The sequence below is a fragment of the Fistularia commersonii genome, chromosome 11 (assembly GCF_037954325.1).
Source record: "Fistularia commersonii isolate RoL2024-O1a breed Wild chromosome 11, RoL_Fcom_v1.0, whole genome shotgun sequence".
In the NCBI taxonomy this organism is placed as follows: domain Eukaryota; kingdom Metazoa; phylum Chordata; class Actinopteri; order Syngnathiformes; family Fistulariidae; genus Fistularia; species Fistularia commersonii.
The window spans coordinates 3373405-3391244 of NC_141294.1; the positions used below are offsets into that span (position 1 = coordinate 3373405).

General features: G+C 43.1%; 2 protein-coding genes across 3 annotated transcripts; one reads left to right on the top strand and one right to left on the bottom strand.

Annotated features, from left to right (window-relative positions):
- Nucleotides 1-5608: 5608 nt before the first annotated feature.
- fbxo32 (F-box protein 32) lies at nucleotides 5609-12418 on the top strand. Its single transcript, XM_086154530.1, has 9 exons — nucleotides 5609-5849; nucleotides 6138-6262; nucleotides 6575-6624; nucleotides 6734-6826; nucleotides 8842-8935; nucleotides 10036-10220; nucleotides 10321-10503; nucleotides 10886-11029; nucleotides 11145-12418. The coding sequence occupies exons 1-9, from the start codon at nucleotides 5728-5730 to the stop codon at nucleotides 11232-11234; spliced, it is 1086 nt and encodes a 361-aa protein (XP_086010656.1). The 5' UTR covers nucleotides 5609-5727; the 3' UTR covers nucleotides 11235-12418.
- A 1133-nt stretch (nucleotides 12419-13551) lies between these two features.
- On the bottom strand, nucleotides 13552-17183 carry prelid3a (PRELI domain containing 3A). Of its 2 annotated transcripts, XM_086155824.1 has the most exons (7): nucleotides 16842-17183; nucleotides 15927-16095; nucleotides 15692-15781; nucleotides 15485-15555; nucleotides 15276-15378; nucleotides 14978-15052; nucleotides 13552-14839 (listed from the first exon to the last, which is right to left on the bottom strand). In XM_086155824.1, exons 1-6 carry the CDS (start codon nucleotides 16871-16873, stop codon nucleotides 14993-14995), a joined length of 525 nt encoding a protein of 174 aa, XP_086011950.1. In that variant the 5' UTR covers nucleotides 16874-17183; the 3' UTR covers nucleotides 13552-14839; nucleotides 14978-14992. The 2 variants fall into 2 exon arrangements, with proteins under 2 accessions (XP_086011950.1, XP_086011951.1); XM_086155825.1 differs by lacking the exon at nucleotides 14978-15052.
- Nucleotides 17184-17840: the final 657 nt, after the last annotated feature.

A 17840-nucleotide genomic window follows, 5' to 3' on the forward strand; every position in this document is an offset into this window, starting at 1 on the left:
CATCGCAGCCACATTTCCATCCCTACTGTGTGTATAAATATTGCTTGGTGAGTCACGGCTGAATGCAATGTGAGTAGTTCATGTGTCCTGTATGTCCCCACGTGCATCTGCTCATCTCTGCTCACACTCTTGTGCACGCCGATCCCTCTCTTGCCCAGACAAGTTCCCGACATCCAACCCCGTCCGCAGACGCTAACATACTGTACATGAATGGATGGACTTTCAACGGACTCGGGCGAAATCAAAACAAGAAATCAAATGATAAAAGTCTTTTCAGTCTCGGCTTGGATATGCTTTGTAAGAAATTCACTTTTATTTGAATAATGTCAAAAAGAAATGTTCAGGAAATGCAGGCGATCATAATTTAGGCTGCAGCTCTCACATTAGTGTGTTGATCTTACGATTGGAAGTTACTAGGTCAGGATGTTTAATTTCCTCGCTGCCAGCGAATGAAGTCCAGCGGCGAGGGGGAGGGAAGGGTGGAAAAGGTGGGGGGACTGGAAAACTATAGGTGATCTGATGCTATTTTGAGACACAAACAAGTGGGTGAATGTTACACCATGTGTGTCATGTGGGTTGTCATGCAAGCTCCTGGATGGGAGAGGAGACTTGAGAGAATGAGCAACTGATGACTGGGATTTCACAACAGATAGTTTGAGCCGGTGATGAAATTCATCCAGGAGAAGCAGCAACAGGTGTGTGTATGTGTGTTTGTGTGTGTGTTTGTATCTGGGAGTGTTTGTGAATAATGTTTTTGGACGGTCAACAAGGAGGGGACAGCTGTTGTCTGGTCACGGTGAAAACAGGAACGAGCAACAGAAGACAGAAAAGAAATATGATTCGGTGAAACTGTAGAATTGACAGATAAAGGTCGGGTTCACTTTTAGTTAAATCCATGCGAAAGGCAATTGTTTTCATTCAGCATCAGTAGAATGTGGAAAAAAAATGTGTGGTTCAAGGCCTTAAACATTAAAACAGAATCATTTTTTTTTGGTTCATGGGAATCACATCATTCCGTTATGTTGCGTTGAGCAGAATATCAAATTTCAAAAAGTTTCATTTGAAACCCGTCTTTCTCACCAACTGACCGAACACTTGTTGGGACTTTCCGCGTCGTTTGATTTCCTCTAGAAATAGAACTATGCACACTGGAGACTCGTAACGTCGGGTACCCTTTCAGATCCCAGGCTCGTGCAGAAGTTCTTTGGAAAGCCACAGTTGTCTGGCGACTCGCTTGGAGAACCCCACCAATTTCCCACTTTCAGTAACTTACAATATAGAGAGGTCTCCATTTTGCCTACAACGCTGAATTCGCCGCGTGGCGAAGCTTGAAGTCGAGCTCCTTCCAGACCGCGCATGCGAGTTGCACTTTGCTCGGTATGTCTTATCTCTGAACCTTGATAGTTATCCAAAAATGCTGAGAGTTGAAGGTTCCCGTTCATGTCGGTGTCTCGAAGCACAGAAAGCACAGTTACCCTTGAGACTTCTTTTGTTTGTAATCGGGGCTGTCGCCTTGGAACCTTCAGCGAGTTGTTATATTAAGTCATCAGACCCAAAATGAAAACAATCCCCAACTCCAAACAGCACTAGAACTAGTTGAGAAGCCCTTTTTTTTAACTTTTGGTGAATGTCACAAAGCCATGTTGGCGTAAAAGGAAATTTTCCAGCGAGACAAGACTGGAACCACAGTAAGCATCACGAAATTACCGGCTAAATATTGAGGCTCGAAACAGTTTGCGACCATCAGCAGGGAAACAAACTCACCGTGCTTCGTACACAAGCGTGTTCTTGTTGCATGCCAGGTGCTGAGGCTGACATGTTTCGCAAACTGTATAGTGTGTCATGAAATATGGGGTGAGAGAGTCCCCTCCCTTCTGCACACACACACACACACACACAAATTTACTCACAAACACATGGATACACACGGGCCGGCTGCTGTGAACTTTTGCATATATCAGATACACAAGCGCTTCTCATGATGCAGGGCGCTAGGAGGAAGTGACCTTTGACCTTCGTTCCTCACACTTCGTATCAATAATCAAATCATTTTCAAAGAAACACTATCATTATTTATGGATCCCTTTGTTGTCATTGTAAGAGCAGATAAAAAATCCAATGCACGACTCACAAGCACTTCCCTGTACTTCTGTTTACAAGTTAAACAACATGAAAACGATGCTTAAACTTTGAACTTGATTCCTTGAACCCACGCAGCTGAGTATGCCAATATGTCACACGCTTGACGAACCGGATAAGAGACGACCCGTTAGGTTAGACGGATTTAGTTACGCATTATCTTCCACGGCGCAAACAAACCCTCCACCCATCACTCACTTTGCAATTTCGAGAAATTTTGAATACAATGGCAAAGAGTACATGAGCAGACATGGATGAGGACAACTCACACACACACACACACACACACACACACAATACACAAAGCAACCTAATACTGGTGATGAATTTAAAGGACAACATGATCTATTTATAACAGCGGGGGTGACTAAGGATCAGGGGACTTGCCATCAACTACATTACTGAAATGTTTGTTTCTTTGTGACTATTGTGACACGGAACACATCTATATTCTTTCAAAAAAACAGATTTGACGTTTATTTAAAGGATATATTTTGTCGGGAGAAGTATTCAGCTTCTTTTACAAGGATTCGTCAGAATATTTGAACAATTTGTCACGGGATAAAATACTGTATCTCAATTTCAAACACAGAAGTAGCTATAGAAAAAAATAAAAAATAAAAAAAACTCAAAGGGGCCCTTCTCAGGCCGCAGTTTATTATCATTTTGTATTCCTTCCTTCTAAGTTATAAATGTATTGTTTTTATCAGCCGCTTATGGCTCACATTGTCAAAACATTGCGCAACAAGACGGCATGCTGGGAGCACAGCATTTCCTTCTATGTCAAAGTGAACCGCGATCAGAACAACCCGTTTCCAAGATGTTATTTTTCCAACTGAAGGACCCGTGAACCAAATATTTTAATGACTGTTAAAACAACACCAATGAAGGTGTGGCTATCGTACAAAAAAAGCGGCGTTTTCCTTTCGCAGCTGGACTTCCACGGGTAGGTTGTTATTCCACAGCACGTCAACACGGACGCGGCTTTGAGCGGAACACACAAATATTCAGGGATTTTTGTTGAGAATAGTTGAAGAGGATTGAATTCATGGAGGTGCCGACAGCGCGCTCCCCCTCTGTGATGTCACAACTTCTCTCCTGTGCTTCCCCTGTGTGACAAAGCATGCTGTTTATATCTTCCACTGTGCTTCTTTCTACCTTTTTACTCTTGCTCCTCCAGCCTCAGTATTTGACCCCTACTTGTTGACCGTAAATCATCTCCATCAATGTGGTAAAACCTCACCAAAAATGGAGAAGAAAGGCCAATAACTACCGTTGAGGCCAACGATGATTTGTGTTTGTCTCGCGTGTTTTTTTGTCTGCACGTGTGCTGTGAATTTCAGATTCTTATTTATATTTTCACCAGACGCATCTCCGGCCTGATGACTGCAGTGCTCGCATCTTTGATTTTACGCTTGGAAAAATGCTTTTTTTGCACATTCCAGTGACTTCAGATGCCGATTCTTTTTCAAGTTTTGCTTTTGAGTATTCGAGCATTTTATAAAAGCTGCGGTAAAATGCATTTTAAAACAATTTGCACCGAAGCCTGAGTGATCAAACACGTTTGCCAGGATCTTTTTACTTGTAAACAGAACTGGCGGTGTATTTGAGGGAGACACCCTCCGTGAATTCATGTGCCATCATCACATAAACACAACAGAAGAAAGAAAAAAAAATCCAGCGATCCGGTATGTAGTTTAGGTACATATTAGTTTGGTGCAGTAATGTGGAAATGTAGAAATACTTGAAAACAGCTTATGGTGCATTTGAGTAACACACTCTCCATTTATTTATGTGTAATTGTCAACTAAAAACAACAGAGAAAAGAAAAAGAAATGGTAATTGGTAAAAGTTTTGTGGAGAAAAGTGGAAATACTTGAAAACAGCATTAGCGGTGCGTTTGAGGAACACACTCCTCATGCATTCATGTGAAATCATTGAATAGAAACAACAGAGAACAAAAATCAAGCAGTTCCGTAAATGGTTTGGAACGAGTTTGGTATGATAATTTGGAACTATTTGATAACGACATTTGAAGAACACTTTCTCCGTGTATTCATGTGCAATTGTGTAATAAAAAAAACAGAGAAAAGAAAAGTAATGCGGTAATCCAGGATATGGTTTGGTACAGCTTTGGTACAGTAATGTGGAAATACTTGAAAACAGCTTATGGTGCATTTGAGGAACACTCTTCATGTATGCGTGTGCATTGTCTACTAAAAACAACAGAGAAAAGAAAAGAAAAACAATCCAGTAATTGAGTATATGGTTTGGTACAAGTTTGATACAGTAAAGAGGAAATAGTTGAAAACAGCGAGTGTTGCAGTTGAGGAACACTCGCTTTGTGTATTGGTGATCAATAGTTTAATAAAAAAACAGAGAGAAGAAAAGTAATGCGGTAATCCAGGATATGGTTTGGTACAGCTTTGGTACAGTAATGTGGAAATACTTGAAAACAACTTATGGTGCATTAGAGGAACACTCTTCATGTATTCGTGTGCAATTGTCTACAAAAAAACAACAGAGAAAAGAAAAGAAAAGAAATGCACTAATCCAGTATGTTTGGTGCAACAAAGAGGAAACGTGGTACGTTCGATAATAAAAAATAATAATAAAAAAAAAAAAAAGAGAAAAGTAGTGCAGTAATCCAGGATATGGTTTGGTACAAGTTTGGTACTGTAAAGTGGAAATACTTGATAACAACATTTGAGAAACACTCCTTCCGTGTATTCATGTGCAACTGTAAAAACAACAGAGTAACGAAAAGTAACGCAGTGGTACAATAAATGGTTTGGTGCAGTAAAGAGGAAATACTTGAACACAGCGAGTGGTGCGTTTGAGGAACACTCTCTTCGTATATTCATGTGCAATTGTCTAGAGAAAAAAACAACAGAGAAAAGAAAATAAACGACAAGAAATGCAGTATATGTTTGGCACGACAAAGAGGAAATGTGGTGCGTTTGAGGACCACACTTTCCATGTATTGTGCGATGTGCCGATAAAAACAACCCGGAACAACAAACAAACAACACAAACAAACGTAATGGTGCAGAGAAACGATCATATATTTGGTACAAATTTGATGTAAATTCGACGAGGTAAAGCGGAAATATCTGAAAACATCACCGGTGGTGCGTTTGAGGAACAACCCGCCCTGCGCGCAGCTGAAGCGGTTACGTAATTATCATCCACGCCGCGGGAATAACGTGACAAAACATCGTAACTTTAAAAAAAAAAAAAAAGTTGAGCCCTTCGATTTCCTTCGGCGTCTGCGTTTCCACGGAAAACGCCGTGTTTTTGCGTGTCACCCCCCCCCTCCCCCTCTCCCCGCACAGCACCGCAACCGCGACTCTCCGTGCGCTTTTGCAACATCAGAGTTGATAAACAAAGACACGTGTTGCGGGGAAGTTTCCGAGGAGGGCGGATCCGACGCGCTTCCGGGGGGATATAAGCAGCTGAGCGGCTGCACAAAAAGTACAGCACAAACACGTCCAGGACGAGGAAGAAGACGAGAGAGGACGAAGGAGGGATACACACCGACTTTCTTTGTTTTTATTTCCCTATTTATCTACCGGCCGTCGAGCGAGGATGCCTTTCCTCGGACAGGACTGGAGGTCACCGGGTCAGAGTTGGGTGAAAACGGAGGAGGGGTGGAAGAAAACGACGACGGATAATAAAAACAACAATAACAACAACGTGTCCGTGGAGAGGTTTGTCACGAATGCTTTGTGGAAAAATGTGATGGAGGCAGTAACTTCTTTTGTTTTCATCCCTTCCCTTGAGCTATTAATACATGTGAGTGGATTAACCGGCCTTGTTGAGTCACTATCTACTTTCTAAAACAGGCTTCTCACACGAAGAGGCTTTAACCTTCCCTCCTGAAGCACAAGAGTCACAGCTGGGACTTTTTAGAGAAAAAAAACGAAATAAGAAGTTTTAATGCGGTGAGATGTTGTGTTGCAATCGTGCGTTGACGCCGACTTTCTGTTTGTGTGCAGCTTCTGCAAAGTGGAGCAGGAAGAGGAGTGTTTCAACAAGGAGAACTTGCTGCTTTCTCTGGGCTATGACATGGCTGCCAAGAAGAGGAAAAAAGACCTCCTGAACAACAACACCAAGGTCCCCTGTGAGTCCCCTGGCGCTCTTGACTTATTGCATAAATATGCAAAGGCTAACCTTTTGGTTATCTTGTGTGGGCGCCGGATTATTAATCATGTAATAAAACCCTTAAGTTAGTTTCCATTCCAGGAATATTTTGATATTTTTTTAAGAGGATGTTCATGATTGCAACCCCCTTCCCCCTCCTCAGCTCTTGTTTATAATAAATGCTCCACGTTCAAATAACCTCCCGGACTCTTAAATCGCGTCTTGTCCGACGCATGCGTTTATCACATCTAATGAGGGGCAGGACTCTAATATAAACTCTGCTTTCCCACAGATTTCCACAGGGAAAAGTGGATTTACGTCCACAAAGGAAGCACCAAGGAGGTAAGAAACGTCCTAACTTCTTTAAGAATTCACACCCGACTCGTCGAGAAAACCCTCCGCTCCCGGCCGAGGATCACGATCTAATACTCTGATAATTAAATTCTCTCAGCGCCACGGATATTGTACGCTGGGAGAGGCCTTCAACCGCTTGGATTTCTGCAGCGCCATCAAGGACACCAGGAGATTTAATTACGTCGTCAGAGTGAGTCCTCGCCTCTCGTCTTTTCCGGTTTCGTTTCGGTCTTCCGACGCGCTTTGTCGCTCGCGCAGACGGGGCGAAGGGCCGAGAGGGTGTGTGTGTGTGTGTGTGTGTAGGCCTCTGCCAGGGTCTTATCAACGCTCCACAGACGGGGAACTCACAGTGGCGGTGACATGCACATGCGTGTTTGGGATGAGCAGTTTGAATATAATGGCTGAGGCCACTTAGCATCCTGATGATTGGATTAAACAAAGCTGCGCTCAATTTGAGGAAACGTGGGGACGAAGGTAAGGGAGGTCGCGATAACGCCGGTGCGATAGTGACGCGGAATGTCTATAAAACGCGGTAGCCGGGATAAATTTGGACCTTTCCCAGCTCCAAGAGAATCCCCGCTCTGACCCGAACGGCGGCTCCTCCACATGTGCTCCCATGTGAGCCGAAGGCTGCATGTGGCCTCGCAATCCCCTGCCAGCAAGACAAGGCGGGGAGGGGAGGAGTGACAGCTGTGCAGCGAGGGGAGACCGCCCATCCACGGTCTTTGAAACCAGACTCAGCGGTCAGCTGATTCAGACATCCAAACACACACACTTTTTTTTTTTTTTTTTTATTCCGTCTGACTTTTTTTTTTTAAAATCCCCTCACCCCTCTTGCGTATCTCTTGTCTTCTGCTATAAACCGTCTTCACCGTCAAACAGACCTTTTAAATGTTTTACTTGATGTAAGATCTTGCAGTTTCTTTTTGTAGAAACAGCTGTATGCAAACAGTAACTCACGAGTCTCTGTCGGAAGGACATTTCAGTACAGACTCCAGCTAACAAGTGCGCTGTAGTGCAGAGAGCTCGTACCACAATATACCGGTTGTAACACAAGAATCCAGACTGGAAACACCGTCCCAGGTCACCGCTTTTCACTAGTTGCGTCTGATGGCATTCGCAGGTTCATTTAACTCGGTCTCGGTTACGCGTATTGGGTTCTTTGCAAAGAGACGGTCGGAGGTTATTCCAAGGAGAAACCGGGAGAAACCGTATCGTTGTCGGTTTCAAGTATGCCGCGTTCCTAATGCAGTTGCTGTTTGTGGAAAATGGCGAAGCGCACACCGAGCTCCGAAGCGCAGTTTAGTGAAACCGCGGGGGCTAAAAGTAGATACGGAAACGCACATTGTTCTGCTCAGCTGAGCTACAAAGAAAGGAGCACTTGATGAGCTGCTAAAAGAGGGGCACGGGATTAGCTTTTAGAAATGGAGCTGGAAAGAATGTTCAAAGGAAATGCACCGGGAAAGTAATAGCTTGTCAGAACCCCAAACTTTATCAGCTTTTTTTTTTTTTTCCCCCCCCACGTTTGGCCGGTTGCTTGCTTGCCTGCTTTATATTCTTATGATTATCAACTTGCATCATCATTCGCCTTTTATTATTTTCCACATGCCGGCCGCGGTCGTCGCTGATGTGAAAGAGGTTACTTCCTCGTGTCTGATCGGGGCTTAGCGTTCGGGGGGGGGAACTTCATTTTTCCATGAAGTCACAGCATCTGTTACATGCCAGCCTGGGACGTGCTGTCCCCCCCTCCTCCCCCTCTTTTTGCCAAGAACAACAGCCACGCAGATGCACACACACACACACACACACACCCTTGCATGAGTGCACGCACCCTGTCAAATGATTCAGCTAATTCACATGACGAAGGACCAGGAGTCAAAAGATTAAAAGGCTGTTTGTGTTGCTGGCTGCCTGGGCTGTATTCCAACACCTCCTCAGTGGCTTGCAGCTCACCCTCCTCCTCCCCTCTCCGTCCCCACCACCACCACCACCAAATAGCTTCAGACAAGGAGCGATCAGAGCCAAGATGGCTGATATTTGGCTCCGGGATGCTCTCGCACCTTCTTTTTTTTTTTTTTTTTTTTTTGAAGAAGTCGACATAACAAACATTAAGTAATGACTCGGTGGAACAGAACATCTCAGCAGCTGACAGGCTGAAATTTATGTTTCTCTCTCTGCCTGTGTTTTCTCTTTGTCTTCTTTAAGCTCCTGGAGCTTATCGCCAAGTCCCAGCTCCCCTCACTCAGCGGTGTCGCTCAGAAAAACTACATGAATATTCTGGAAAGAGTGGTGCAGAAAGGTGAGCATCGTCACTCTTTATCGCCCTCCCGGAGTTTTGCCTCTTAGCTTTCTTTCTGCACATCTAAAGGTTTTATTACCACCGCATTGATATTGAGTTGTATTTGGTGTCATATCTTCTGAAAGTTTTCCACAATTCTATTTGCCTGACTTCCAGAGGGCACCGGCGCTCTATCACCGCCATCTTTGTGCATATTTACCTTTTTTTTTTTTTTGGAAAGGCAAACAGTTGCTCCTGTACCAGGGAGGAGATACTTTCATTTAGGAGCTCATCTGTTAAAACATGGATGGAAGAATATTTTTTACATTGCCTGTGGTCTAAAACACACAGCTGCCTTTCGGACCTGGTTTTATGGAAAAAGTGATTAGGTATTCAGAAAGGCTTTTTCTTTTTTTTTTTTTTGTTCCTCCCTCCCGAAGATATTTTATGTGTTACCTGGAAAAAGCACACTTTATCGTAAAGTCGGTTGATGTTCATCCTATTGGTCCTGCATGGCGATGAGAAATGTGATGCAACAAATTGAAATGGTTTTGGTCAACCGACCTCTCAGACAGTTTAGATCTCGTATTGTTTGGATTAGAACTGTAGAATTTCAGTATCGCGGCAAAAACCAAACAAAAAAAACCCATGATACAATATGACAGAGGATGTATTTTACAGTCAAAGCTCTGACCTGAAAAATAAAAACACAATTTGTTTGTTTTTTTTTGTCATTTTCAGCTATAGAACGTTAGTCTGTAGGCTTTTTAATTTTTCTTTCTAAAGACGTTAACATGGATCAGCCCGGAGCAAATGAACCGTTTCTTTGTTTGCGCCCGCAAACGGCATCTTGACAAACACTTGACGCTTGCCAGATCCCTTCTCAATCCGTAATGTAAACCAAATGTCCCCGCCGTTCCACGAGAGACCCAGGTTGTTCCGATGGTGTTCTGAACCCTGTTGGCTAAATATTATGAACGTCACAAAAGCAACACACTCAGTTCACTAATTGTGCTACCCCTGTGTTTTGCGGTTAATCTTTAATTATTTACAGTTTCCCTGGCAGGCACTAATCCCATCCCCCATGACTCCCCCCCCCCCCCCCCCCCCCCCCCTTGTAGTTCTGGATGACCAGCAGAATGTTCGTCCCATCAAAGAGCTGCTGCAGTCGCTCTACGTCTCGCTGTGCGGCCTCGTTCAGGACATGGGCAAGTCCGTCCTGGTGGGCAATATCAACATTTGGGTGCATCGCATGGAGAACATCCTGCAGTGGCAGCAGCAGCTAGACAACATCCAGATTAACAGGGTGAGCATTTGGCCCGCGATACACGACCAGCGATCCTCCAGCGTTTGGTTTCCGATTCAATCCTCACGATTGATTTTTATTTTTCAAATCCGCTCTTCAGCCAAAGTCCACAGGCATGACGCTGACCGACCTCCCCTCCAGCCTGCAGCTGAACATCATGCAGCATCTGACAGACGGCAGGGACCTGGTCAGCCTGGGCCAGGTTTGTCCTGAGCTCGGGGACCTCACGGAAGACCGGCTGCTTTGGAAGAAACTCTGCCAGTACCACTTTACAGACAGACAGGTATGCGGCGCTCAACAGCTAATGTTAAGTCTGCTTGTCGCTCCCAAAGTCGCGGCTCTGTTACCTCACTCGTGGGCGGTGCAGTAGAATACAGCGACACGATGCTATCACGGTCCTCTTGACCTATATTTCTTTTATAAACAACACGGGGCCGTCAAGACTGTCCGCTAAAACGGGCCGCAGAGTGCGGTCACATCGGCGTGACCGCAACATCACGCCATGCAGTTGATAAGCGAATGTAGTAGGTTACAGCGAAGCCCACAAAGTCACAATGGTTTAGCATACGGCTAGTTTTGCAGGAAAGTTCGGTCATTAAAAATGCACATTTGAGAAGTGTGTTGCTCAGGTATTTTATTTATTTTTTTTTCCCGCCTCTCTGTAGATCCGAAAGCGTCTGATGGTGTCAGATAAAGGTCACCTGGAGTGGAAGAAGATGTACTTCAAGCTGAGCCGTTGCTATCCTCACAGAGAGCAGTACAGTGATACCCTGCACTTCTGCACGCACTGTCACATCCTTTTCTGGAAGGTATGAGCAAAGAGGCGATTGATGTTTACGTCCCCTTTTTTTTTTTTTTTTTTTCCGCATTCAGTCAAAACGTCTTAAATGTTTTCCGCAGTTTGACTGTATTTCTCCTCTTCAGGACACGGAGCATCCTTGCACAGCGAACAACCCAGACAGCTGCACCATGGCGCTCTCCCCCCAAGACTTCATCAATCTTTTCAACTTCTGATCCCACCCCGAACCTCCCGAGGACGAAATGAGTGTACATACTATACATAGAAATGTACAATATATTTTTGTTTAACCACACAATTAATTCCAGGATGTATATTTGGATGAGGTGGATGTTCAGGCAGCGGGACTATTATGCAATCAAGTTTTTTTTTTTGTTTGTTTTTTATGTTCGATTGCAGAGGTTTTTGTGAGAGTTTACCGTTTTAAAGTAAGTTGATGACTGAAAGAGAGTATCTTGAGCATTTGGTGTCTCCGCAGAGGAGCAGTGGGAATAGACGACTGTGAGCATTTACTCTTGGTTTATGATTTTTACTCTTTAATCGTTGAAACGTACAACGTTTCTCTGATTTCAAGTTTTTTTTTTTTTTGGTTTTATCTTTGTCTTTAAACCATTTTTTTTTAATATCAAAGAGGCAAATAGAAATAACGGTCAAGAATTAAGAACTGAAAATGACTTGTTTATATTCTAAGACCCACTCACACGGGGGGGGGGTGGTGCAGTTCTTGGACGCTCACAGAAGTTTGCAACATTTTTTTTGTTTTGAAACTGGTCATTCTTGAGGCTGTGGTACCTGTGGTATGAGACAATGATTGGAAGCAAGGGAGTGTTGACGCACAGCATTTTCTATTTAACTTTGTTCTTTTTTCACTTTTATAAAGATGGATTTGTTTGTTTGTTTTGATTTTTATTTTTTTTGTCTTTTTTTTTTTTCTGCAATGGCTTCTTCAGCAATATCGCCATCGTTGTTTAATATTACCAAAGATTGCAATCTGATGAAAAAGCAGCAATTTGTGCCTTATTTCAGAAATGGTACAGCTTTATCCTGGTTTGCGATGTTTTCAGATCCTGATGCTGTTTGTTTAATCCTCAACAAATATCTCATTTAAGAAGAATGTATTTCAGATTTGGGGGCTTTGATACCAAAGTGGAGTGAGATGTTATTTTTCTTGAAGGCTCTTGCAATACTTTTAAGCACCCAACTGATTGTGTTAACTTATTTATTTAATCAGTCAAGCCAGAACCTCAACTCGCACAACTTTGTTTTGTAAGAATGGAGATACTTAAACTGTAGAATTTTATTCAAAGTTCCCGCTATTGCTGCTCGGACGTTGAGGAATTGTGTACATACATTGCTTTCTGTTGGATGTTCTGTTATTGAATAAAATAATCTTACACAATTTGCTGTTTTGTAATCATTGCATGATGGGAAAAAAATGGTGAACATTGTCTATCTAATAGCATTATGTTTGGATGTGCCCGGGCTAAAAGCACAAGTACTCCATCTACCGGGAAAATTCTGAATTACAGGTAAGTCCAGCACTGTTGAATTCATAACAACTTTAAAACGAACCCCCTTTTTTTTCCTTTTCCAGTGCTGTTGGAAATCCAAGACTTTTTTTTTTTTTTTTTTTAAATGAAAAATGTGGTTAAAGGACTTGCCATCTACAAAATTACAAGTAATCCTTCCACTTCTTCCAGTGTCATTTCTGATCCCTGCATTGTTGTCATAGAGACAAGCGTTTGGGCTGAGGTGTGGTGGAAATCTGACAGTTCCTGAATAAGTTTCACTGTCATACGATGGGATTCGGCTCATGGCAGGCGATCTATCAGGTTTATGAAGCCTGGAACTGGTGAGGATTGTGTTTTCTGACAAACTACAGGATCAGCTACCTTTTTAATACAAGAAGATCCAGGTGGCCCGAGAGCTATCTTGTCATTTCATTTTCTCATAGATGTCCATCACCAAGTTTTGACATTTAACTCATTTGTTACTGTTTTCATGCGTTTCTCTCTCACCAGTCCCAGTCAATGTTTACCTGTTTGTTTTTTTCACCCATTCTTTCCCTCTATCAGGCTCATCCGTGTGTGATATATGTGAATGACTGCTGTAACAACCCCAGTTTGATATTACTTGAGCCACTTTATGGCCTCCTACAGGAACTAGTTTCGAGAAGTTGTGGGGTCAACACCTTGCCGTGGGGTGCAGAGGGCCTCTGGCTTTGTCTCTCAAACCCAAGTTTCAGTCAGCTAACTTTGCATGAAAGTTTGCATGAAAGGCTGATCTAATTGAATCAGTTGGTTTTGCCTGGTTAGCTTGCTATTTTGCCACTTTCTTAGTTCCCCAGTGGTCTTGCAGATGTGTTTGTGCACTTGGTTAATTAAACTAAACAATTCTCTCTTCTTGCCTGCCAGGCTGGCAGCATACACTGTACAAATTCTCTAGTGTATCTAGATAAATAAGTATAACCCTTAATTAGACATGTAGCCCAATATAGTTAAATAATTCACCGAGCTCTGTGCTATCCACAGGAACACTTCATGTAATCAACTTGCAAAGGTAATTTCCTTAGTTAGCCATTTTAATTGTAGCATTCGGGTAACAACTGAGAGCCAATTAAAAATGAAAAAGCGTATTAAATTTTGTGTGCACCACGGATGAAGTGAATAAATGTCACAGTACAATTCTTGATTAACAACATTTTAAAATAACCATTTATTAGAATAGACTCCTGGTTACATGTCTCAAGAAATATGCTTTCGCACATCGTAAGAGCGATGTCGTATTGTGCGCCTCCGACAGCAGCAATGCACTGTACATAGAGAGCAGCCCCTCAGGAGATGTAACTCCACGGAGCTTCGTGACCGCAGAAATGTTACATTCGGAAGCAGAGATGTATGACTTGGCAAGGCATGATGCTGCTGGCGAAGCAATAATGTTAAATAATGTCAAAACTTCCCTCTCTTATAAACTCAATAACAAATCTGCTGTTTTGAAAGGAACACAGCAAATTATGATACAACAAAAAGGTGCCACTATATTGTTACCTTCGAGGAAAGACGTTCTATGTTTCATTATCATTTTTAATGTAAGAGAAATAAGGTAATCTTTCAACTTCTAACTAAAGCTAGATATTTTGTTAGGTAAGGAGCGACCCCTTGTTATATTTCTGTCATGCAAACACATCGCTTACAGCCTGTGACATGTGAAATACATAAAAAGCACCCATTATAACTATTTGAACACCCACCAAAGGAGTTGCCAGTGTTTGCATTGTTAAATAAAAAAAACAAACTGTCACATTGTGTCAACATCATACCACCCCTTGTTTTTCTGTTGTGTGTGTATTGACGCATTCTATCCTTGACTAATAGCTGACTATAGGGTATCTTTCAGCTGAGGAGATGACATCGGAGCAAGCAAAAAGAGGGGAGCGGTAAAGTCTGCGGGGCTCAATATCAATGCAGCTCCTTGTTGAGGGTAAAGACCACAAACAAACTATGATTTCCTCAATTTCATTGAGCAGATGAAGACCATATACGCACACACCGGAGCGACCGTAAAGGAGATAATGGGGTGCCGAGGTGACTTGAGCCAGGCTTGAGCCCTCGGGTTTCATTCCTGCTTTCCAGCATTCAACTTTGGCAGCTTTCTATTGTCCGTTTGTCCCAGCGAGTTCGCCCCAAAGGTGAGAGAGGTAGCGTGGGGTGAAAAACCATAAACATCCCAGATACTTAATGCACAAACTGCTGAGGGTCTCCGCTGGTTTATGAGGTGCTGTCAGTAGTAGTGTAATAGGCGACACTTCTCAGCTGCAGTCCTGTGGATGCAAGTGTTGAGTATTAAGTTATATATATGCAGACATGCTATTTTTTTTGGAGGAAAAGCAAGGTTTGCATGTTCTTACTAACGTAATGATAAAGACTGAAAAAGGTGCAAAGAAAAGGTGCGGAGTTACCAAAGTTAGCAAATGTCAGAGAGGTATGTTCTCTCTTTCAGAATTCTCAATAATCCACTCAATAGCATCCCAACCCTAGAGATTCACACAGAAAAAAAAGAGGAGATTAATCAGGAGACAAAAGACGTGGTAGACCTTCAGTCGGAGAAAGACGCAGGCATAGATCATAACTTGAGTGCATTCTAGGTAAAGTGGTGCCGCGGAAGGAGAAACTGAAAGGCCTTAGCATGCAAAGAATCCGTAATATTATCACAAATCAAAATGAAGCCCTTTATGGAAAAATGACGGATGTGTTTACCTTCCTGGCATTCGCTGACATTCTGCTCGCCATCAGCCCCTCCAGATAACTGCTTAGGCTCACTCCCTTGACGGTTATGATGGCCTCCTGGGTCAGGATGGTACTAGAGAGAGAAAAGCCCAACTGTGACGTCATGCTCGAATACACACTCACACACACACACACACATATAGTTCTGATACGTTTTCTAAAATTGCAAAGTAACTTACAGGTCCGGGTTGTCTGGGTGCGGCCTGTAAAGCAGCCTCTCATCTACTGAAATGAGGTTTGTAAGCGTTATCTGGAAGGCAAGATATTTTGGATTGCTCATGACAGATAAATGCTGCTGGTAAAATATTTAAATGTAAACAAAGAAAAACACTCAGTGACACAGTTGAATGGGGTTTAACAAATCCCAAAGTACCATACGAACATACATTCGTTGAACACAACTCCATCTTCTTCTCCTCAGGGTCGACTATGGAGTGTTCCTTCACGTATGTCTGTGTGTGGTTTGTTCCAAGTATCTACGAAAAGAAGAACACCGAAGTCGCACGTGACAAATATTTTTCAAAGTGGTAAATTACTGTCATGACTTAAAACGAAAGGCCCGTGAGTCGTCTGGACCGATTGAGAAGCAGTCGAGGAACTTTTAATAACGTGATCACTGACCGCTCGAACGATCCCTGGCAGGCCCCATTCCGTGCTGAGGAGTCTGTGGCTGTGCAGGCGTCCGTCTGCGTCCAGGCTTCGGTCCAGCACGTCCACCCCCACCACGCTGGGGTTCATGGGGTTGGGATATTTTCTCATCGCAGCCTTGATCACGGTCTCCCATGGGTAACTTCATACAAAACCAGTGTACAATGACATGGAACATCCTCCTGATATATCCAGCCTGCAGTTCTACAAAGACTTTCAACGATGGAATCTGTGTGTGTGTGTGTGTGTGTGTGTATGCTTGTGTGCAGAAATTTGCAGAAACAAAAATAGCTAATTTCAAGATGTAAATATGTGATGACAACTTTTTTTATGCATTTCTTCATGGTGCCGTCATGTGTGAATGCAGGTCATCTGTCATAAATTACAGTGTCAGGATGTCCAACGTCAACAATCTGATTTAAAACTCCATCTTGACAATTTGTTTCTTTTAAGCTCAACACGGGAGTCTGTCAAAACACTACGGATTGAAATCGCCCAGATTTGTTTTTTTATGTGCCTGTATTGGTGCCAAAAGTATGCATCATTTTGAGAAGTTTATAAACAACATCAGCTGATAATCTCAAAAGTTCTGCATGTATAAGGGATTTACTGCACAGCTTAACACAAACTTACCAACACAAATACTAAGTCATATGGGTTTCTGAAGAAAAAACAACGAAAAGAAGTTGTAGAATTGTAGAATACAGCTAGCTCACTAGTGTAAAAAGTGGAATTTATTGTCAAGTGTCAGGTCAAAAGTTTGACACTTTATTGATCAGTGTAAAATAAGCTATACATATAATTCAATCAGTTCGGGCCTTCAGCTCAGACCAGTTTATTCTTCTATGCAATAGATCCTTAACGATGGTGTGGACTGTGTTAACTAACCTGAAAATGTGCTCAGTGCTCCAGATCTTCATTATTCAAACGTGTCTTGATTTCACCCCTGCAATGCCCTCGCTCCTCATCGGACCATTTTCTCTGGAGCAAATCGCACCGGAAAGCAGTAATTCGGGCCTGGGAGTGAGGGGAGGGGGCTCACGATCGCCGGCAAAGTGCCTCTAGAAAGCGCATTTTTGAAATATCTCCAGAATCAGTGATGACAATAATGCTGCCCGGAATCCCGCTTTGCTCCAACCGAGGGAAGAACAATGGAGACAAAACAGCGCAGTGTTTTGGATTTGGATGGGGAGCGCACGGCGAAGGAGAGGAGCGAAGCCGGTGCAGGAGGGTCGCTGTCAAGAACGAAGCTGCACAGACTGAGACACATGGTTCCTGTTGGGATTTTCACAATAAAGGTTTTCGGCGTGACCCGGAAACTACGGCTAAGGGACGTCCGAAGACACCGGCATCTCATGAGGACACGACATAAGAACACAACATCTGCGTCTACGGCGGTTTAGTGACCGCTGCCATATGTTGCTTCCCCTTTGTGACATCAACGCTTCCCCTTTCATTGCGCCCCCCTTCTTCCAATGACCCGGATGTAGCATAGCATTGTAGCATCGTAGCGTTGATTATTATTGACAATGGAGACAACCGCCGTTTACCTCCACTTCAGATCCTGTTTTCACTTCGGTGTTTTTGTGTATGCCGTGGGGGGAGTGGGTTATGTTTTGGACCCGTACTTAAACGCCTTGCTCCCATACAAATTGTTACATTTTGGGAACAAGTTGAGTTCACAGTCTCAAGTCCAAAGCCGACTAAATCACTATGTTGTGAAGACGACTTAATTCTTCATTAACCGATGTAAGATTTTTTTTTCTTTCATCCAAGTAATTTCATACTGTTTGTGTGCCAAAACATAGCTTGGAAAGTGTAAAATGCAATTTGCGCATACATTTGAAGGTTAACATTCTGCATTTCCGGATCGTTTTAGCTAACTCC